General features: G+C 39.9%; 1 protein-coding gene across 1 annotated transcript; it reads left to right on the forward strand.

The window, feature by feature from the left end:
- Positions 1-12,632: 12,632 nt before the first annotated feature.
- On the forward strand, positions 12,633-24,090 carry SNTN (sentan, cilia apical structure protein). Its single transcript, XM_045385926.3, is given in 5 exon segments — positions 12,633-12,742; positions 14,654-14,688; positions 19,899-20,038; positions 23,667-23,756; positions 23,907-24,090. Coding segments are annotated over 5 exon segments (534 nt in total). The 3' UTR covers positions 24,066-24,090.
- The last annotated feature ends 230 nt before the right edge of the window (positions 24,091-24,320 follow it).

Consider the following 24,320-nt stretch of genomic DNA (forward strand, 5'->3'; position numbering starts at 1 on the left):
TTCCCAGCCAGGAAAACATCCATGGAGGCATAGGAGGAAGCCACAACACTTACTCCCAAGCAGAAGTAACAAGAAGCCCCCCAACTAAGACATCTACCTGTACCTGGCAGTAAAGAAGTGACAACCTCCACATTTCTTTGCTGAGGAAGTACAGAGGAGGCTGGTTAAAATAGAAGGTTTAAATAAAATTAGAAGTCTCATAATGACCAAAATATCCAGGTTTCAATTTTTAAAAATCACCCATCATATCAAAAACCACAAAGATTTCAAACTAAATGACAAAGATGTGAGAATTATCTGACACAGATTTTAGAGAAGTCATAGTAAAAAATGTTTTCGTACTTGAAATAAGTTTTAAAAATAGAGAATCTCAGTAAAGAAACATAAGCTACAAAGAAGAAGCAAATGAAAATCTTAGAACTGAAAAATACAATAACTGAACTTTTCCTCAACAGCAGAATTGAGAGAGCAGAGGAAAGAATCAGTGAACTTTAAAATAAAACAACATAAATGATGCAATCTAAGCAATAGGGAGAAAATAAACTTTAAAAAATTAACAGCACCTTAGGTACCTATGAGACCATATCAAAAGATCTAACATTCGTGTTATCAAAGCCCTGGAAGGAGAGAGGAATAGAAGGTGGAAGACTGAAAAATACAAGAAGAAATAATGGCTGGAGACTTTCCATATTTGGAAAAAGATATAAATCTGTAGATTCAAAAGCTGAGAGAACTCCAAATTAGGGGAGACATCCACAACAAGACGTATTATACTCAAACGTTAAAAACTAAAGACAATGTTTTAAAAATGGAAGCAGTGAGAGAGAAACAGCATATTAGCCATAGGGCAAAAACAGTTAGAATATCACTGGATTTCTCATCAGAAACCACAGAGGCCAGGAGGAAAAGGGACCTTTTTCAAGTACTGAAGAAAAACAACTATTATCCCCAAATCCTATATCCAGTGGTAATAACCTTCAAGAATGAAGGGGAAATGCAGACATTCCAGGAGAAAGGAAAACTAAAAGAATTTGTTGCCAGCTGATACGGTTTGGCTCTGTGTCCCTACCCAAATCTCATCTCTAATTGTAATCTCCACATGTCAAGGGAGAGACCCGGTGGGAGGTGAATGGCTCATAGGGACATGCTGTTCTAGTGACAGTGAGTGAGTTCTTACAAGATTTGATGGTTTTATAAGTGGCATTTTTGCCTGCTTTCTTCTCTCTCCTGCAGCCTTGTGAAGAACGTGCCTACTTCCACTTCTGTCATGATTGTAAGTTTCCTGAGGCCTCCCCAGCCATGCGGAACTCTGAGTCAATTAAACCTCCTTTGTTTATAAATTACCCAGTCTCAGCTAGTATCTTCATAACAGTATGAAAACGGACTAATACACAGGCAGACCTGCCCTAATAGAATGATTAAAGGACATTATCTAAACATAATGGAAACTATGAGAGAAAGAATTTTGAACATCAGGATGAAAAAGGGAACACAATAAGGAAAACTATGGGTAATTACAATAGACTTTCCTTCCCTTCCTATACAACTTTAATTCAATTCCTATGAAACTCCCCCTAAGGTTTTTTTTTTTTTAACTTTTATTTTAAGTTCAGGGGTACAAGTGCAAGTTTGTTACATCCGTAAACTTGTGTCATAGGGGTTTGTTGTACAGATTATTTAATCACCCAGGTATTAAGCCTAGTACCCACTCATTATTTTTTCTGATCCTCTCCCATCTCCCACCCTCCACCTCCCATAAAGTCCCAGTGTGTGTTCCCCTCTAAGTGTCCATGTGTTCTCATCATTTAGCTCCCACTTATAAATGAGAACATACAGTATTTGGTTTTCTCTTCCTGAGTTAGTTTGCTAAGGGTAACACCCCCCAACTCTATTTATGTTCCTGCAAAAGACATGAGTGCATTCATTTTTATGACTGCATAGTATTCCATGGTGTATATGTATTACATTTTCTTTATCTAGTATCTTTGACAAACCTAACAAAAATAATCGATGGAGAAAGGAATCCCTACTCAATAAATGGTGCTGGGATAACTGGCTAACCATATGCAGAAGGTTGAAACTGAGCCCCATTCTTATACAATATACAAAAGTAACTCAAGATGGATTAGAGACTTAAATGTAAAACCCAAAACTATAAAAACCTGGAAGACAACGTAAGCAATGCCATTCAAGATGTAGTCACAGGAAAAGATTTCATGAGGAAGATTTTTTTTTAGATAGATATAGACAAGATTATTCTACAATGTATCTGGAAAGACAAAAGAATTGACATAGCTAAACCATCTTTGAAAAAAAAAGAAATGAACTGGGAGGAATTAGTCTGTCCAGTTACAAAACTTATATAACACAGTTATCAAAACTGTGCAGTAAATTGGAGGGACAGACACGAAGATCAACAGAACGGAATTAAGAAACTCAAAATAGGCCGGACACGGTGGCTCACGCCTGTAATTCCGGCACTTTGGGAGGCCGAGGCAGGCAGATCACGAGGTCAGGAGATCGAGACCATCCTGGCTAACATGGTGAAACCCCATTTCTACTAAAAATACAAAAAATTAGCCGGGCGTGATGGCGGGCGCCTGTGGTCCCAGCTACTCGGGAGTCTGAGGCAGGAGAATGGCGTGAACCCAGGAGGTGGAGCTTGCAGTGACCCGAGATCGCGCCACTGCACTCCAGCCTGGGTGAGAGCGAGATTTCGTCTCAAAAAAAAAAGAAAAGAAAGAAAGAAAGAAAAGAAAAGAAACTCAAAATAGACCCATACAAAAAGGTCAAACTGATTTTTGACAAAGACGCAAAAATAATTGCATGGCAAAAGGGTAGCCTATACAACAAATAGTCCTGGAGCTATTGGACATGCATGAAAAAAAATTTCTACCTAAGTCTCATATCTTTGTTTTCTGTTTTTGTTGTTGCTGTTTTCTTTGAGACAGAGTCTTGCTCTGTCACCCAGGCTGGAGTGCAATGGCATGATCTCGACTCACTGCAACCTCCACCTCCCTGGTTCAAGAGATTCTCCTGCTTCAGCCTCCTGAATAACTGGGATTACCGGTAGCCACCACCATGCCCAGCTAATTTTTGTGTTTTTAGTAGAGACAGGGTTTCACCATGTTGGCCAGGCTGGTTCTAAACCCCTGACCTCATGTGATGCACCCGCCTCAGCCTCCCAAAATGCTGGGATTACAAGCATGAGCCACCAAACCTGGCCAAGTCTCACATTTTTAAACAACAATCAAAATGAATAACAGATTTTAATGTAAATGTAAAAACTATGAAAATTCTAGAACATACATGGGAGAGCTACACAAATAATTCTTAGACTTGACACCAGAGGATGGTCCATAAAAGATTTTGAAAAAGTCAGATCTCATCAAAATTTGAAAATTTTTGCTTTGTGAAAGAGTCCCATAAGGGGATGCAAACACAAGCTATACAACGGAGAAATAGTTACAAACCACATATCTGACAAAGAAATAGCTAGAACATATAAAGAACTTTCAAAACTCAACAGTAAAATTTTTTTTTAATTCTATTAGAAAATTAGCAAAACACATGAAATAATCATATCACTGAAAAAATCTACAAATGGCAAATAAACACACAAAAGATGTTCAATATTGTTAGTAATTAGAGAAATGCATATTAAAACCAAAGTGAAATATCACTGCATAACTATCAGAATGGTTAAAACATAAAATAATAATAACACCAAATATAGGCAAAGATTCCTGGAAACTTGATCACTCATATACTGCTAGTGGTGATGTAAAGCGACACAACCAATCTGGAAAAGTTGATGGCAGTTTCTAACAAAACTAAATATACGACTACCATACAACCCAGTAATTGCACATCTGAGCATTTGTCTCAGAGAAATAAAAACCAAAGTTCACATAAAAACCTTACATTAATATTTGCAACACTTTATTCATAGTAACCTAAAACTGGTAACAACTTAGAGGTCCTTCAATGGGTTAGTCTAATAGTGCTGCATACATACTATGGAATTCTACTCAGCAACAACAAATAACAAATATGCAACAACCTAGGTGAATCTCCAGAGAATTATGTGAAAGAAAAATATCCAACCCCAAAAGGTTACATATTGCATGATTCCATCTATATAACATTCTTGAAATGACACAGTCATAGAATAAATGAATAAATTAGTGGTTGCCAGAGTTTAAGGAGAAGTGGGGGTGGGAAAGAAGGGCCAACATGAGGCATACTCTCTTTTTTTTTTTTTAGATAGAATTTTGCTCTTGTCGCCCAGGCTGGAGTGCAATGGCGCCATCTCAGCTCGCTGCAACCTCCACCTGCTAGGTTCAAACAATTCTCCTGCCTCAGCCTCCAAAAGTAGCTGGGATTACAGGTACCTACCACCAAGCCTAGGTAATTTTTTTTTCTTTGTATTTTTAGTAGAGATGGGGTTTTACCATGTTGGCCAGGCTGGTCTTGAACTCCTGACTTCAGGTGATCCATCCACCTCAGCCTCCCAAAGTGCTGGGATTACAGGTGTGAGCCACTGGGCCTGGCGGAGACATACTCCTCTTGACTGTATCAATGTCAATATCTTGGTCATAATATTTACTAAGATGTTATCATTGGGGAAACTGAGTAAAGGGTACGTGGCATGTCTGCATTCATTTTTGCAACTGCATGTGAATCTGCAATTATCTCAAAATTTAAAAAAAAGTTTTAAATTATACAGCACATTTGCTGAAAAATACTAGTGACAACAGTGGTTAGAAGAGTGATTATTAGCATATTACTATTATTATTATTATTAGGAGCCTGAGAGATACACATTTTTGATTTTTTCTACTTCTTTATTGTCTAGAAAGTTATTCCCCCAGACACTCTCATGCTTCCCCCCATCTCTTCCTTTAGATCTTCAGTCAAAAATCATGTCAGGAGACCTTCCTTGCCAAACCTGTTTAAAATCACAGGCCTCCCCATCCCCCACCAGTATTACATATTCCCCATCCCTGCTCAATTTTGTTTTCTCTTTAGAACTTATCACCTCTAATGTATTCTATATTTTATTTATTAATCTTGTTTCTGTGTCTTCCTACTAGAATGTATGCTGTAAGAGGGCAGGAATCTTTGTTAGTTTTGTCTCAGCATTGCGTTGCATTCTCATTGCTATTAATAGTGTTGGACCCATAGTAAGCCTTCAATAAATATGCATTTAGTGAATTAATTGCTAACATTAATTTCTGTAGGTGTGTTACAGGGTCCTCATATGTAAAGTTGAGTTAATGATACTTCTTTTTCATGTTATTATGAGCATTAAAAGAGATGTTCAAAAGCACAACTTTCTCAGGATATATAAAGAATTTCTACAACTCAAAAACAAAAAAATAGGCCTGGCATGGTGGCTCAGCGTGGTGGCTCATGCCTGTAATCCCAGCAATTTGGGAGGTCAAAGAGGGCAGATCACAAGGTCAAGAGATCGAGACCATCCTGGCCAACATGGTGAAACCCTGTCTCTACTAAATATACAAAAATTAACTGGGCATGGTGGCATGCACATGTAGTCCCAGCTACTTGGAAGGCTGAGACAGGAGAATCGCTTGAACCCAGTATGCAGAGGTTGCAGTGAGCCCAGATCATGCCGCTGCACTGTAGCCTGGCAACAGAGCAAGACTCCATCTCAAAAACATAAAAAGAAATACAAATGAACAAACCAAAAAGCAACCTGACTTTTTTCTAATTGGGTAAAGGATGTGAATAGACATCTCCCCAAGGAAGATATACAAATAGCCAAACAGTACTTGAAAAGATGCTCTACATCACTAATCATTAGGAAAATGCCAAAAAACAAACAAACAAACAAACAAAAAAACACCACAATGAGATACCACCTCATTAGAAAGGCTGTAATTGAAACAAAGCAAAACCTAAAAGAACTATTGTCAAGAAAGTGGAGATATCAGAACCCTTGTATCCTACTGGTGGGAATGTTTCAACTGTGGAAACAGTATGGTGGTTCCTTCAAAAATTAAAAATACCTTTGCCATGTGATCCAGCAATTTCACTTCTAAATGTATACTCAAAAGAATTGAAAGCAGGAACTCAAACAGGTATTGGTACACATGTGTTCACAGAAGTATTATTAATATAGGCCAAAGGTGGGGGCAACCCATGTGTCCATTCATGGATGAATGGATAAACAAAATGTGACATATACATTTATACATGCACTGGGCCTTAAAAAGAAAGAAAATTCTGAAGCATGCTATAGCACACATGAACCTTTAGGGCAAAGTCAGTTACCAAAAGGCATTACTGTATGTTTTCACTTATATTAGGTCCTAAAGCACTCAAATTCATAGAGACAGAAAGTAGAATGTTGGTTGCCAGGGGCTGGAAGGAGGAAGAATGGAGTTAGTGTTAAATGGACACATAATTTTAGTTTGCAAGATGAAAAGAGTTCTGAAGATGAATGGCAGTGATGGTTGCAGAACCATGTTAACATACTCAATGCTACTGAGCTGTACATGTGAAAAATGTTAAAGCTGATAAATTTCATGGTATGCATATTACACCACAATGTTTTTTTTTGTTTTGTTTTTGTTTTTGTTTTTGTTTTTTGTTGTTTTTTTTTTTTGAGACGGAGTCTCGCTCTGTCTCCCAGGCTGGAATGCAGTGGCCGGATCTCAGCTCACTGCAAGCTCCGCCTCCCGGGTCCCTGCCATTCTCCTGCCTCAGCCTCCCGAGTAGCTGGGACTACAGGCGCCCGCCACCTCGCCCGGCTAGGTTTTTTTTGTTTGTTTGTTTTTTTGTGGGTTTTTTTGGTATTTTTTAGGAGAGACGGGGTTTCACCGTGTTAGCCAGGATGGTCTCGATCTCCTGACCTCGTGATCCACCCGTCTCGGCCTCCCAAAGTGCTGGGATTACAGGCTTGAGCCACCGCGCCCGGCCCACAATGTTTCAAAAATTAAGAAAAATGAAAAACTCTCACCACATTAGTAACATAGTAGAGACCCAACAAATGGTCAATTATGGGAAGGGGATACAAAATTTATATCAGAATGACCTTGTGTTTCTTGCACATAGTTATGGCTAAGTGAAGAAGATTTAGTGGTATAAGTAGCTCTCTTTGTCCTTTCGCACCAGCTTCCCACCTTGGCAAGGACAATCAAGTGAGAAGGGAGTGGCAGGGCAGTGTGGTGCCAGTTGCTGCACCATCGCTGCAATCTAAACGTGAGACTGCCATTGCTTGGCTACGCAAGATACTGCCTTAGCAGAAATGAAAGTAAGTTTCTGGTCTCCTTCTACCGCAGAAAAAGAAAAGGACTGACTACAGAAGAACAGAATTAAATTAGACCTTTAAAAACATCAATAGAAATCATCCCAAATGCCCTGAGCCCAACTTTGTAGTTTGCTCAATTGAGTTTATGGCAACAAAATTAAAGATTTCAACAAAGTTATTCCTACCAAGTTTCCATTGGAAAGGAAAGGAGTACCTTTACTGATAGAATTGAGGGCATATTTAGCTGGAAGAGTAAGTTCCTAAGACTAAGTTTTGCCTTGCAGAATAAAGGGTGAGACTCAAACACAAGACCAGATGACTAGCGGGTGGTGAGCAGAGCTCTACTTTCCCCTTTTCTGGGGAACCACAGTGGCATTGGCAGGGAAAGATACTCAATACCTCCCTTGGTAGTGGCTTCAATCTGGGGTGGTCCTAGCCTTCTAAACTTCATTCTTACATGAACTCACATGGCAAAAGTTTTAATAAACTTTATTGAAGTAAATTTTCTTCATGTATGGATACACCCATGTGACCACCTCCCAGGTCAAAATATAAAACATTTTCGTTATCCCAGAAAGTCCTCTTGTGCTACTTCACAATTAATTTTCCTTCCAGAGGTAACCACTATTTTAACTTTTACCATTATAGATTAGTTTTTGTTTTTCTTAAACTTTATTTAAATAGAATCATACAACATAAATATTCTGTTTTGTGCCTGGCTTCTTTGCTCAGGATAATGGTTTCACAGTTTATTCATGTTGTGGTGTGTACTTGTATTTTGTTCTTTCTTATTGCTGAGTAGTGTTCCAAAAAAGATAACCACACGGCCAGTAAGCATATAACGAGGTACTCAAATACCATTCGTTATTAAGGAAATGCGAATTAAAACCACACTGTAATGTCAGAATGAATTGAGTTTAAAAGGACTGGCAATGCCAAGTGTTGGTGAAGATGTGAATAACTGGAACTCTTATATATCACTGCATTACTGGTGGAAGTGTAAAATAGAACACTCCTTTAGAAAACTTTGTCAGTTTCTGAGAAAATTAAACAGAATCTACCTTGTGACCCAGCAAGTCCATGTCTATATGCAAAAGAAATGAGTGATTAGATACACAAAAATACATGTAGAAAAATGTCCATAGAAGCTTTATTCATAACGATTCAACACTGAAAATAAACCTAATATTTATCAGCAGGAGAATGAATACATAAACTATGGTATCCTCAAATGAATATTTTTTGAAGGTGTGCAAAACACACCCCTCACCCTTGGCATCTCTTCCTTTAGTGGGCATGACACCCTTTCCTTGGGGATTCCATTTCTTTCTCAGGTTCCTCTGAAAGCAGGGAGGGAGCAGGGACACTATATATTAATATGTCCCGACCCCAGACACAAGCCCAGCTTCCCCAGTGGCTATCACACTCTAGATTCTAGGTCATGCTGTATTCAACAAATGTCCAATTACATAAACATTTCATGATGCTAGACCACGAACAGAAGATACAAAAATGATTAAGCCATGATCGTTGATGAGAAGATAGTGACTTACAGGTTGATTCTTGGACTCAGAAAGATTTGTGCTTGAACCCCAAGTCTTATTAGCTATGTACTCTTGGGAAAGTCCAGGTCTCCTCATCTGCACAATGCAAACAATCACAATAGTGCCCACCAAAAGAGCGTCCTAAGAATTAAATGAGAGGATACATGTGAAGCAATGTCCAGTGCTTAGGAGATTTTAAATCAATGCTATTTATTACTATTATTATTATTATTATTATTAATTTTCTCAACCTAGTGAGGAGATAAGGCAAATAATAAGTAATTATAAACATAAAGCAATGATAAGAGATGCTAAATAAAAGTAAAACATGCTTTGAGGATATTTAGAGGGAGAAGAGGCTGATTTGAACTAGAAAAATTCTGGTGAGTTCTCATGAGACCTATAGAGAGTTATGATTTGTCAGCTTAGGAAACAAGAACTGTGGTTTTAATTTTCATGATCACAGTGCAGTAAGAGGTGAAATGATGTAAAATAAATAGCATCAGGTTTGAAACACCACACAGCCTTAGATTTGAATTGAGGCTTATCCATTAATTAGCCAGAGGATTTTGGACAAGGAATTTAACTCCTCTACACTTCATTTTCATCATTTGCAAATGATGGCAATTCCTATTTCTAACAGTTATTGAAAATAAAGAGAATATTTATCAAACACCTCACACAACACCAGTTAATGCAGAAATTTTAACAATTATGCATTGTTAAACAATATTATATAAATATTATATTAATATAACAATAATATATTTTAACATATTAACTGACCATGAAACTAAGGGTCCACACACTATTTCTCTGTGAGTGAGGCTTGGGCAGGGGGCAGTTTTTTTCAAAAAGGCAACCTCATGACCAGCCTGTTGGCATTCACATCCAACAATGACTCTTCAGTTGTTATAGGCCTCTAGGAGAATCTAGTAATCCTTTCTGCCAGGAAAATTCCCATACACATGAAAATTTTTGCATTCATTCCAGTGGTTCTAACACTCCCTGAAACACAGTTCATGAAGTTACCAAGTTTCCAGAACCCTCAATAAATAACTTAGCACCAGGGGAGAGAAAAAAAAAAAAAAAAGCATAAGTCAAACTTTCAAAGGCAAGTCTTTTAGACTCTCACTCCTATTACCTGATGTTTAATTTTTGCTGAATAGGAAGCAAGTTGGCAGACTCAAGTGTAAAGAGCGAACCTGGTTAAAAAAAAAGCTTTTCTCTGTGATGGCATTTTTTTCTCACTCCAATAGTTTACCAAATTTCAAGCACTGTTAATACTGTGCTAATCTTCCACTGCCGGCAGCTGCCCAGCCCACAGACGAGAGCCCCACTGCTGCGACCTTCAGGTCGGTGGTCTTGTGTGCTTGTCAGTAAATCCATATGGAGTTGCTTGTCAAACCCCTGCTGCCATCAACACATTTCCTTTCCCCACATGGATATCTACTCAGTACAGTCGAGCCCTGCCCTCACATTGCCAAAGGGCCAGGTTGACTGAGGGATTTTTGGAACAATGTTTTGCCCAGATAGTTTGATACTGTGTGTAAACAGCCTGAACGTTTTGTGAGATGAGATTCTGATGTAGAAAAAAGGGTGCACTTTCACTTAAAATGTCTGTAAAAATTGCTGTGTCTCTCTGATAATGTCAGCTTTAATTTAATCCTGACAATAAGAAGATAATCAAAAAATCTCAGATTTCCAGTATTTTGCTTCTGTCATCATTATCATCATCATTAGTATCATCACGCTGTTTCTTGCCCATTTGTTCAACTCTCCCTCCCATTCCATTCTCTGCCCTTCTCTATGCCCCCAGAGGCTGATTCCTACAGACCCCATCTCCCGGGCTCCCTCACTGCCAGTTTCCTGATTGGCTTAGTCAATTGGAGGCACAGGATGGAGCTCAGAGCGTAGGGTGTTTCTTTGCCCTCCCTCCCTGGTTTGCTTACATTTCTAAGAGTAGCTGTCTCCCTTCAATCACAGCTGCTGTCAAGTGGATCTGCTCCAAGAATTCAGCTCTCACTAGAACGCTATAATATTTTCTCTCTTTGCCCCTCAGAACTAAGGGTGGTAACAGCTTCCCACTATTGCTAATCTCTGGATGCTGCAGCACCTCTGTATAGTTTCCTGACTTTGCTTGTTGCACATCCTTCTGTGAATGTCTCTGATACTGTCATATGTAATATCATCTTCTCTACGGCTGTTATTTTATTGATTGCTCCTCACTGTGCTGAGTGCCCCAAAACACATACTCATTTAGCCTTCACAAAAATTCCAGTGGGAAAGTATTTCACAGATGAGAAAGCCAGCTTAGCAGCTTTAAGGATCTTATGCCAGGTAACACAACTAGGAAGCGTCAGAGTCAGAATTCAAACCCAGCTCTTGCCACTCCAAAGTCTGTTTTTAACCACTGCCAACAACTCTGCAACACAACCCACATAAGAATCACCTGAAGTGTTTGTTGAAAATCCAAATTTTGGGAAACTTGCCCAGACTCCCCGTTCTGAGGAAGCCATCTCTAGGGTTTCACTTGAGCAGTGAGACTGGCTCAGGGTCACCGCGTGACCCACAGAAGATAATTGCATGGGGTAACTGACAACCTACGGGGTGAACTGGCACTAAAACTCTGACCAGCATGGGCAACGGTAATTAGTAAGATCAATCAAACTCTCCCCTGCATCCCAAATTTGAATTAAAAATGCTAAGGAAATTAATGAAGAGGTAGAGGGAAGAGAAAAAAGAAAACCCACAAAGAGAAGCAGGCAATGGGAGAGTGACACACATGGCCATTTGATGGTGGAGCAGTGACCAGTGAAGTGAAGCAGCAATAAGACAGCAGAGACCCTGGAGCCTATCATAGCCTGAATAATGATTATTCTTAGCTTCTCTTGAGAATTCTAGCTCCTCTCACCCATCAGCTCACCAGTGACTTATGCAATTGTTTGACATGTCTTTCCTGAACTGGATTCATTTGGCTGAGCTGATACACCCTCTCATTTTTACAGAAAGGGCTCTAAGCTACCAGAAGTGAAATAGCCTCCTATCGGCCTTGCTACATTTATCCTGTCCACCTCTCTAAACCATTACTCACATTGAAGTTGGGGAGATCTCTCAAAAATGTAAATTTAACTTCATTAACCTCCTTGCTTAAAATACACAAAGGACTTCCTATTCTTTTGACATACAGTAAAAAAAAAAAATCCTACAGTGACCTACAAGTTCCTACATGGCCTGGCCACCAAGTCTGCTCTTCAGCCTCAGCTTGAGACACACACACCCAATCTCTCTGGTTCAGTCATGCTGGCCTTCTTTCAGTCCCTTCTGATCACCACATTCCCTCCTGCCCCAGGGCTCAGCACAGGCTATTCCTTCTGTCTACAATATGGATCCCTTATCCTTGCGCCTAGTTGCGCCTAGTTAACTCATCATCAAGCATCACTTCCCCAGGGATGCCCCAATGACTCCCTGACTGATGTCAATCTCATGGCATCTGCCTTGCATAGTATTATTCACAGGTGTGACTTTTTGTGCAATTACTTGATTAATATCAGTCATTCCCACTAAACACCCTGAGACCAGGGTCTACATCTGATTTTGCTCACTGTTGTTTCCCCAGCAGCTTGTACAGTGCCTGGCTCGCAGTAGGCATGAAAGTGTTTATTGAATGATTTGATGTCTACATACAATGACGCTGTGGAAAGTTCTTCTAGACACGCAATCGTATAGTTGTCATGGAGTGAATGACAATAGTAACAGTGGGCAAGTGGCTGTTGCTTAGGAAGGACTGACACAAAACAGAAGACAAGAGAATGGGTGGCTGTATGCACAGTACCTAGCACAAAGCTCTCCACTTGGAAGGGGATCCCAATCCTTGTGCAGCCCCAACATCCACCTGAGCACCTCGGAAAATGCCCAAAAGGTCAGTGGCACTTGGCTGTCTTTTATTGCGTTTCATTTAAGCTTGTGGATATATTTCCAAAGAGTTTATGTCAACAGCTTTAAAAGCCAAGTTATTGCCAGTTTGGTGCCTATTACCTACCCTAATCCAGCTTTAAATTGACTTGGAAAAACGAAGACAACAAACTCGCAGCCTTGACTGCAAAGTGAAAAGATGGTGCAATTAATGCAAATGTCTTTGATTGCCCTTGAGAAACATTTGTAAATCAAAATTGGTAATGACTTACCTGTGTAGCATATTCTCTGAAATTATCCACAACAGAGAGAATTGTTTTATATTATTCAAATGTGTAAAGTTAGGTTTAATAAATGAAAAATGTTCTTTCTCATATAATTTCAATTAGGAGACTGGCTTCAGTTCCAAAAACCTTTTGTGGACACCTAGCAAGTGCTAGGTACTCTGCAAGGCCAGAGGAAGGAGATATGGAGATGGACTGCTTAGTGCTTGCTTCTCAATGATGGCAATAGAAAGAAATACATGCCATGTTCCAAGTGCACATTGTGCAAAGTGAAATGTCCTTCATTTTATAAAGGAAATAATAATGGTGCAGAGGTTGTAGAAGAGCAGGAGGCACTCACCAAGAAGACCATGAAGGGTTCAAGATAACACAGGTCCAGCTTTATAATGTTACAAGTGAAAAAAATGAGGACCCCCAAAGACAAAGTTCCCTCAACTAGTTAATGCCAAAACCAGATCCTGAGCTCAAAAGTTCCTTTTAAGGAGTTATCTGAGGTATTACCAAATTCTATTCTTATTGGCTTTCTCAAAAAACACTCCAGTCATTAGGGGTTGAAAAATCAAGCAAACTTTGATTTGCTGTTGATAAGGGAGCAAGATACAACTTCCTGCCTCCAATTTGGCCCCTTTTCAGTCTACTTCTGATATAATCATGAAATAATTTCCTAGAATGCAAATATGATCACATGATTCCTGTTGCACTTAGGATAATAACTGGCATCCTTCATAAGACCTCCAAGGCTCAATATGCCCTGGCCCTGCCTGGCCTTTGATCACTATCTCCTTCTTTCTCTAGGTTCCACCCACACTATACCTCCTCTAGTTCTTCAATCATATTGTGATTTCTGCCACATAAGTTCCCTCTGCATGGAACACTCTTCCTCCTTCTTCACTACTGATTCATTAGGCTCAGGCAGAATGCCATTACCCTGACTGTAGGCTAGGTTAATACTTCTTTGCCCTCTCTATGTGCTCGCCATCACTTTTTATCGAGTTACCTGCCTAGTAAACTGTCTTCCTTTCTAGACTAAGCCCCAAGAGGGTAGGAATGTCTCTATCAGTCACTCATACATTCCACACCTCAGCATAATACCCAGATTCTTAGTTAGGAAGGCTAAGCTGCTGGAACAAAGAAACTTCAAAGTCTGAGCATTTTACAGAACGTGAAGTTCTTTTTTCTTTGTCATGTGACAGTCCAGAGTGGGAGTTCCAGGTCTGTGGCAGTTTTACTCCATGCAATCACGTGAGACACAGGCTGATCAGAATGTGGCTTCTAAAGTCTTCCTGATAATTTCCCCCTTAGTCAGCTTGAATGGGATACAGCATGGAGGAGCTTACACAGAACGTGTTCACTTCTTTTCTGCTCCATTTCCATCTGGAAGAACTCAGTCATGTAGCTGCAAAACTACAAGGAAAACTGAAATATGTGGGCTAGCTGGCCAGCCATGTGCAGGCATTTCTTTACTATGTGGCAAGACGAAAAAGGATTTTGGAAGACAGATGACTGCTCCACTAAAATGTCAGAGAATATTTATCAAAATAAATAATTTTTAAATTGTTGTATTGCTCTGCTTTAATGCTGATGTCAATACCCCAACTCTCAGAATTATTATATTTCTTTCATTTTTTTGGCAGCATTTCAATACCCAAACAACTGGCTTCAGTGAAAGGTAAGGCACAGATGACTGAGATGTACATTTTTATCCTCTACCAAGATGGCATGCCAAGTGTTAAAAAAATAATAGGATATCAGAGAATGCCAGGGATGTAAGGGAACTTTTGAATAAATCATCAAACATTCACAATGTTCTTTTTAAAGATCTGGGAACTGAGGTCCAGGAGTAGGAATTAACTTGCCTAAACTTATACAGCTCATTAAAGACAGAGCTGAGATGAGACCATGGATCCCCTGGTTCCTAATTCAGTGTTCTCCCCACCATATCCAGTTGCATCTCCAAGGGCAGCATCCTCAGAATGTCTAGAGCGGGACCATGAGTATCTGACTCATGAATGTTGAGTGGACCTCAGGATGCAATCAGCCCCCAATTGCCTCTGTTGACTGAGTGGAAACAATGTGGCCACCTCTCAAAGTGTAAATATTTGCCCTGGAATTCAATTTCATAGGTAAAATAACTTTAGGACTAACGACATTGCCATGGAAATAACAACATAAGAAAAAATGCTCGTACACTTGGAACATTATTTTATTCAAAACTATAAGGCTTCACATGTTTACAGAGTAACAAGCACAGTTGTACGTTACTATATTACAGGTTTTTGCCTCCTAGATGACTAGCCAAACTCTCCAAAAGAGACTCTGTAATTTTATTTAAATACATCTCCATCTTTATGGAACCGTTTCTATATTATTACAACACAGTAGACTCGTGATTTATGTTTCAATAATTTACACAATTTCAGGCACTTTCGAGAATTGTCCCATCACTTGTCTAACATAACTTCTCCTTCTGGGAGGTGGAGATTGTAACTCTGTCAACCCCACTGCACACCCACCCCTGCCCACATACACAACATTCCTAGCACCAGACTCCTTAAATCAGACCACTGAACCACATTTATTCCTATGCCTTAAAAAAATCACAGGATACACATGACTCATCTCCCCAGAATGTAGTTTATTTAGTGGGAAATAATTCTAGATGTTATTCATCGAAATCAGACATGGATAGGTCGTGACATAGAAGTCAATACAAACCCACATTTTCTCTGCTGGCTACTTGGGCCTACGCCCCTGATCTCATGAGGCTTAGGAATGCAGGGTGAGTACATATTTGCCTCTAACACCCAGGGTATTTTTGCTGTGGGAAAATTTGAGAAGTACTGGGAAAATTACTGGCCTAAAGAGTAGACAGCCGTGACCTAGTTTTTAGTTCTGATATATACTACCTATGTGAGCTTGAGCAAACAACTTCTCTCCTGTAGGTCTTCACATCATTTACAAAAATAACAAATATCAGGACAAGTTCTAAAATGAGAAGATTCTTTCATCCTGCTGTATTGAGACTGGTATTTCCATGACACCATTCAATTTGAATTGACAGTGAAGGAATTAGGAGATTGAGTGTTCCACGTTCCAGAGCAGGTGAAGAGGAAGAGGCAGAGAATTGTTCTGAAGTTCAAATCAGCCCAGTTTAACACATGTATAGTGAGGCCTACAGCATGCCAGGGCCTGGGAATGAATGCAAAGATAAACAAGAGGCAGTAACTGTCTGCAAAGAATACACAGTCCAATGTGTTATACATATAGCATCCACGAGCTACATGTAGATAATGAGCACTTGAAATTTGGTTAATTTGAATTGAGATGTGTTAAGACTTAGGAGACTTAGTAGGAAAAAAAAAATGTAAAATATCCCAATAATTTGTTTATATTGGTGACATGTTGAAATAATATTTTAATATACTGGCTTCCATAAAATAGATTATTAAAATTAACTTTTACCTGTTTCTTTTTACTTCTTTTTTTTTTTTTTTTTTTTTTTTTTTTTTGAGATGGAGTCTCACTCTGTCATCCAGGCTGGAGTGCAGTGGCTGGATCTCAGTTCAGTGCAAGCTCCACCTCCTGGGTTTATGCCATTCTCCTGTCTCAGCCTCCCCAGTAGCTGGGACTACAAGCGCCCGCCACCTCACCCGGCTGGTTTTTTGTATTTTTTAGTAGAGACGGGGTTTCACTGGGTTAGCCAGGATGGTCTCGATCTCCTGACCTCGTGATCCGCCCATCTCGGCCTCCCAAAGTGCTGGGATTACAGGCTTGAGCCACCGTGCCTGGCCTCTTTTTACTTCTTTAATGTGGCCATCTATCAGAAATTTTAAAATTATGATTGTGGTTCAAATTGTTTTTGGTGGGGGGGCAGCACTGATGTAGAAGATAATGTAGACAGAGTGTTTCAGTGTGAAGATTATGAAAAGGTTATGTTTAAGAATTATAGAAGCACAAAGGAGGGACATGTAGCCCCATCTGGGAGTTTGGGAAAGAGTCCTGCAAAATACACTGCCTGAAAAAACAACACTTAGAGGCAGTGTGCATCTTGGAGTGAAACCAGAGTTGTTGTGAGGCAAGCTGTAATACTTAGCCTCTCGCTGTCTCCATTTCTTCATCGATAGAGTGGGGTTGATACTAAGACCTACCTCATCAGACTGACATCAGAATATAGTGAGTTGAATCATGTGCATGCATCCCATGGAGGAGTGATTGGCACGTAGAAAGTGTGTCATATATTATTGCCCACCAGAACACAAGCTCCAAAAAGTCAGGGTTTGTTCTTTTGATGTTGCTCACTGCTCTACGCCCCAGAAGTATCACAGGGCCTGGTAATACTTGCCAATAAATGCTTGTTGGATGGATAGGGTATTTAGGGACTACATACAGTTCAGTATTATTAAAGTACTGACAGTGAGCTAGAGAATAACAAAGAGGGCAGCAGAACCTGGCCGGGCTTAACGTCCTTCCCTGTACCCCCATTCCAGAGGCAAGAGAGCCAATAAAAGATGCCAAAAGAGAAACAGCAGCCCCTTGTGTTTTCAGTTGCACTTAGCCCTTTACTATATGCTTTCACATACTAGTTCCCAACTCTGCAAGGCAGACAGCGAAGGAATTAAGAGGCAACATGCTGGGTTTATTAAGGGAAGAATCCAACCATAGAAACAGGAAACTGAAACGCCTCACCAAATATCATCAGTGTTATTAGAACAACCAGAGTTCCTCGTTATCTTTTATTTTTAATATTTTCTAGCTCTGTTTTTACCATGGCCATATGCTATTTTATAGTCAGGGGAAAGGCATGCTATTTTTTAAAAGAGATGGAGGAAAAGAATGGGAAGCTGGCTAGCTAGACCAGATGGAGTTCCCATTTCAGAGTGCAGTCAGACCCGAACTTCATTAGAGGGTCAAAAAATATCTGGATTCCACAATCACCATGGGGATGCCCTTGCAAAAAGATACTCCTAAGTGGCTGATCTTTCTATGGACTTTGAAGTCAAAGGTTTCAAATACTTTCTTTGCCACTTCTTAGCAATGTGAACTTTATTTAACCAAATATGTAGCCTGGGCACTGCTCAGAGATACGATATAAACCGAGAAGGCCCACACACTCCCTCCTTTCACCTATTTATCTTCACTCTTGTCCCTCCTCATCATCTTTAACTGAAAAATTAGATGCTCAAAATGCTTCGATGCCTTCTCTTTCCACTTTAAAGAAAATCCTGATTCCGTTACATGGCCTGTAAGTCCTGTATGATCTAGCTTTTGCCTACAAACATTCTTCCAGCCCCTAGACTCTAGTCACAACTGTCTTCTTTCAGAAATCTGCCAAATATGCCAGATTTCTTCCGACCTGAGCCTTCACATATCTGGCTTCCCGAGCCTGGAACATTCAGCAAATTCCTAATCTCACCCTGACCCTTACCCTTTTCATGGCTGGCTCCTCCTCATGCTAGTAATCTTAGCTTAAATATTAATCTACTCATGGAGGCCTTCCAGAGCACCCATCTAAGTAGTTTTCCACCCAGACCCACTCTGTGAGTTTTTTCCTGTCTCAGTACCTTCCTTGCTTCATACACCACAAGTTGTAAATATATATATAAAACATGTATGTGGACAAATAACAAAAAATAAATACATGTGTATACATATACACACTCTTGATTATTATTGATTTCTCTGCTAGATCATAAGATCTATGAGAGTAGAAACCACATCTAAGGTTTTTTAATTAAAAAAAAAATAGGGACAAGGATCTTGCTATGTTGACCAGGCTGGTCTCAAATTCCTGGCCTCAAGCAATCATCCCATCTCAGCCTTCCAAAGTGCTGGGATTATAGGCATGAGACACTGTGCCTGGCCCCACATCTGGGTTTGTTCCCTCTATGTGCTGGGAAGTACTTGGTAAGCACTCAATATGAAAATCATGTTATTCTGACTGAACATCATTCTTTGAACCTGTCATTGTTGCACATTACCTGGGCTGAAAGCTGGGAGATTTTGTTTTTATTTTCTTTGCATTCATTCATTTAACAGCATTTATTAGCACCTACAATGTAGCAGAAATTTGTACTGGTCACTGGGAATATAGTGATTTTAAGAAAAAAGATCTGATCCCTGGCCCATGGACACTGTTTTCTAGTTGAGGAAAGGACAGATAAACCTGTAATAACTGTAAAGTGTGGTAAGTTATACACTAGGGGATGTATTGGTGACTAAAAGAACACAGAACATATGAATTTTCTTCATGGTACCTTGTACATTTCCCTGTGTTCACAGCAATGCAGTGGAAAGAAACAAATTAGCATTGCCCTATCAAGGAGCTTACCTGAGAGAAACCAGCTGGGAGATCACTCTGTTTTAGGCCACGAGTCAAAGAGAACCCTCATTCATCATTATAGCAAAGAGCTTTTCCCGAAAGTCATTCTCCTTTATCATACTGACATGAAGTGATGCTGTGTCTGACACAGAATATAAATTCCACAAGAGCAGGACTTCATTTTATTCAGTGATTCCTAATATCAAGGACTGAGCTTCATCCATAGTAGATGCTCTATCAATATTTGTTGAATAGCTGAATGAAATTACAGATCAGAAAACCAAAGCTTACAGAGGTGAGGGACTTTTCTAAGGTCACATGGCAACCAGTTGGTAAATCTCATTTCTAACTCTACTAATTCTAATTGCTATTAAGGGAAATTTTGTTCTCCGTTGTTTAAAGATGCAGGATCGGAAACTCCCGCATCCTGCTCCCAGATAGGAGGCAAAGGGCCGAGATTTAGAAGGTTCCCCACGGTTCCCTTGAAAGATACAACAGCAGGTCTGGGGAAGGGTTATTTCTAACTCAGGATATTTCGTTGCACATTTCTTCTCTCCTAGCTCTGAGGAAGTGCTCAGATCTGGAAAAAGCCATTGCCACCACTGCTCTGATTTTCAGAAATTCTTCTGACTCTGATGGTAAACTTGAAAAAGCTACTGCCAAAGATCTGCTGCAAACCCAATTTGGGAATTTCACAGAGGTAAGAGAATTAACTTGCATAAAGAAACAGGAACCACACCCTCATGGCTGACCCAACGAGCGAAGAACTCCACCTCCAGGTCCCTGTCTGTTGTCTCACGTAACAAACGTTTGTTGAACATCTACCTTATGCCAGGCAGTGAGCTGCACTGGAGTTGTTGCAGTGAAGACAGCAATCCTCACCAGGGGAAAGAAATATGCTAAAAGTAATTAAAAATAGTCGAAGGGTATGAAAGAGTAGAACATTCAGTGAGAGAAAACAAAGGAACTATCTTGGGGCAGGTAGTCAAAGATGGACTCCTGGAAAACTAAGGTATAGCTGAGATCTGAAGGGTGAGCAGGAGGTAGCTAGGCCAGGGGGAGTAAGAATGATGGCATCCCAAGCAGAGATCTGGAGGGCCAGTTGGTGAGAAGGGATGGGACGGTAGCTGGGAAGTGGTTAGAGATGAGGCTGGGAAGGTGAGGAGAAGCCAAATCTTACAGAAGCATAGCCTGATAGCAAGAGGAAGCCAGGAACAGTTTCTACGTCCAGGCTTAAGAAATTACACCAGCTGCAGTACAGAGAACAGACTGGGGTTGGGGGTGGAATAGGAAAAAAGGGAATAACTAACTGTAGGGAGGCAATTCAAGAGAAAGACGGTAATGGCTTAGACTACGGCAATGAAGATGGAGAGAAACAGACAAATAGTTGAGACATTTAGAAGGTGGAATGAACAAGATCTGACAAGTGATTGACTGTGAGAGTTGAAGGACATGAAAGCAAATGATGACAACCCAATTTCTGACTTAAGAAAGAAATGATGGTGCTCCCATTCCTAGAGAAGAAAAAGGCTAAAGAATAAGCAGGTTTGAGGTGGGGTGGAGGAAGGGAGGAGACGCTGAATTCCATTAGGATGTGTCAATGTTAAGATGTCCATGAAATATTTAAGAGGAGAGATTTAGCAACAGGATAGATGAGTTCAAAGGTGAGAATAGAGATCTGTGTTCAAAATATAGAAATGAGAGTCAGCAGTATATAATCAGTCACTGACCTAAAGGTTACTACCTTACTCACCTAAGGGTATATTTCTCAAACTTCAGCCATTGAACACCACAGTTAGTATTCATATTTTGGAAAATACCAGCCTAGGGAAAATGTGTAAGAGGAAAAGAGGGCCTCACATCAGCTTAAACTATCAATATTTATTGATGGGAAGAGCAAGAAAGCACATAGGGGCAGTCACCAAGTCCCTGTATCTGTTCTGAAATATTGAAAAGATAGTGTTCTCTCTATATATGCACACATATACATACATACACACCAATATATGGTTTCAGTGCACTATAGTTATATAAGATGTCACCCACTTCGGGGAGCTGAGTCAAGGGTACAACTTTCTGTGAGTGGGTGATTATTTCAAGGGAAAAAGAGAGAATATAGTGTAATGCACAGATAAATGAATGAAAAGAAAAGTTAATAAGGGTTAGCTATTTTAAGTAATGGGGTAAAAGGTTACAGTCACAGTCCTTTTTTTAAATTTACTTTTTCTAAATGTTCTATATTAAGCATGTATTTTTCTGATTTTTTTTGGGGGGGGGAAGCTACTTTTTCAGGCAGAAATATCAGGCAGAATTTATTAAGAGGTAACAAGTTTTGGGGAGTCTAAGGAAAGGATGGGTAAATAAATCCTATACCATTTGCCTGCATCCAAGGCCAAAAGAAATGGGGCCCATATGCCAGACAGAAAAGGGGCTCATTACCTGGTAGCCTGGCAAATGCTCAGCAAGCTTTTAACACATATGAAAATGAAGAACTGGTGGGCGCATCATCTTGATGTAACTCATCATCCCTGTCAGAACACCAGGGGAAAAAAATTAAAAAACAATCCTTAGGAAAGACACCTTCAGCCTCAAGTCTCTCAGTGTAGGCTAAACCCTAGAAGTACAACCAATTTCTGGATCTCTCTAGCAGCAGGCACACCCAGGCCTCAGTGTAATCTGCCCTCTGCTCAAGATGAAAGCAGAGCCATATTTCAGGGACTTGAGGGGCAGTTCATCCCAAGGCATTCTCTGCAACGTCTGTCAGAATGCTGCCTTGGCCCAACCACCGCACTCCATGAGACCCCCTAGGGCAGGTGCATGCACGTGAGTCAATGGTAAAGCTCAGGAGCCCACTTCATTCCTAACTGGGATTTCTCCTCAATCGCAGTTGTGTCCTCTGATAAACGGAGCTGGTTCTTTTGGCTAAGGCCTGAGTTCTAAGGGGAACATTGCCGTTCCCATAGGGCTAAACATGCTTTTGGGGATCTTAGCACCTTATAACCAGTCAGACAGAATAAAACAAAGCACCTAAAGGCTCTACTGGGAAGGTACAGAAAGATGACAGGTCATGCCCCAGGAGGACTGGACCTCAGAAAATGGTGCGCTCTTAAAATATGCAGGAAAAAAAAGAAGACCAATACCTATCTCATACCTCTGAGCAAACAGTGTGCCATTCTGCTAGTAGAGTGGCGGCATCTACCTGTGTCTTGGAATCTGACCCTTTCCAAATAGCACTCAGCTGTTTTGGAGGGAGAGCATAGAGAGCGCCCCTTGGCCCTCATGGATAGGGTGACGGTGACCTCTTGAGGAGAAACAGCTGTGAGAAACCAGAATGAGCCTAAGCCTATAAGAGGAATGTAACATCATTCCCAAAGTGCCTTAGTCATTGCTGTGATGGCTTTGTACACCTAGCACATAGGTGAGCATTTGGGGTTAAACTAAATGCAAATATGGTTCAATATAATGGTGAATCAAATGACTCTAACATTTTTAACGTCACTGGGGAAGATATTTCACAAGCTGTGATTTGAAACTAAAAAGTCTCTCCATTTATATACTATTAAGATGTTTTCCTTCAATCTGACGATTTACAAAGACTATGAACATATATTTGATTTATAATCAAACTGAATGCTAAATAATCTTTCAAAGCACGTATTTTCTTTTAGCATATTGTATTCTATATTTCTGCATAATCTTAAGGCTCAGACAATGAACTCATGGTGGATACCTTCCCTAACACAAAGATTATATTTTGAAAATTTAAAAACACAGTATGTGTGTTCAAAGAAAGGCAGAATAACTTAGCAGTTAAGAGTGTGGGCTCTCAAGAGGTAGAAAGGCTTCAAACCCTGGCTCCACACCAAAACCTTCCCAGCTTGGGGCAAGTTGATTATCACCTGTCTCTGATAACTGCATCTGTAGAATGAGGATAATAGTAGTATATATTCAATAAGGTCACTATGATGGTTAGATAAGGTAACGCATAAAAAGATTTAACATGGTGTTTTACTGATAGCACTGTTGGCAACTTGATGTGTTATTATTGTTAATAACATGTTTATTATTTACTATGATTTGGATGTTTGTCCCCTCCAAACTCCATGTTGAAATTTGATCTCCAATGTAGGTGGCAGGACCTTATGGGAGGTGTTTGAAGCCATGGGACAAGAGCCCTCATGAATAAATGAATGACCTCCCTTTTGTGTGGGGGTATTGAGTGAGTTCTCACTCTATTAGTTACCAAGAGAGCTGGTTGTTCAAAAGAGCCTGGCACTTCCCTCCTCCTCTTGCATCCTCTCTTGCCGTGTGATCTGTGCATACACCAGCTCCCCTTCACTTTCTACCATGAGTAGAAGCCCTCTGAGGTTCTCACCAATTGCAGATGCCTCATCTTGAACTTTCCAGCCATCAGAATCGCAAGCCAAATTTTTCTTTTTTCTTTATAAATCACCCAGTCTCGGGTATTCTGTTACAGCAACACTGAACAGACTAAGACATTATTGTTTATGATCTGTAAACCTAAAGTCTATACAATGAATTTGGTTTTTATTTCTCTATTCTCACAGGGACAAGAAACCAAGCCAAAATACAGAGAGATCCTTTCTGAACTTGATGAGCACACAGAAAATAAGCTAGATTTTGAAGACTTCATGATCTTGCTCTTAAGCATCACTGTCATGTCAGATCTGCTACAAAATATATGGAGTGTAAAAATTATGAAATAAATAGTCTCAAATATGATGTATAAAATAATGGCAAAAGACAATAAAGTGTTTCCATCTTATTTTTGATTAATTGAATATATCAATCATGCAGCTGGAATTGCCTAGGATAGTTCTGATTGCTAGCATTCAGATTCAATGTAACTCCAAAAATTTACCCATACACTTCAGGACTGTTTGAATGATAAGGTCTCTGTATGCTTTACAATATGATAGATTTTATATCACTGAATAATACATTGCTTTTGCTGAGTTAAA

Source organism: Macaca fascicularis, chromosome 2 (genome assembly GCF_037993035.2).
Source record: "Macaca fascicularis isolate 582-1 chromosome 2, T2T-MFA8v1.1".
NCBI classification, from domain to species: Eukaryota; Metazoa; Chordata; class Mammalia; order Primates; family Cercopithecidae; genus Macaca; species Macaca fascicularis.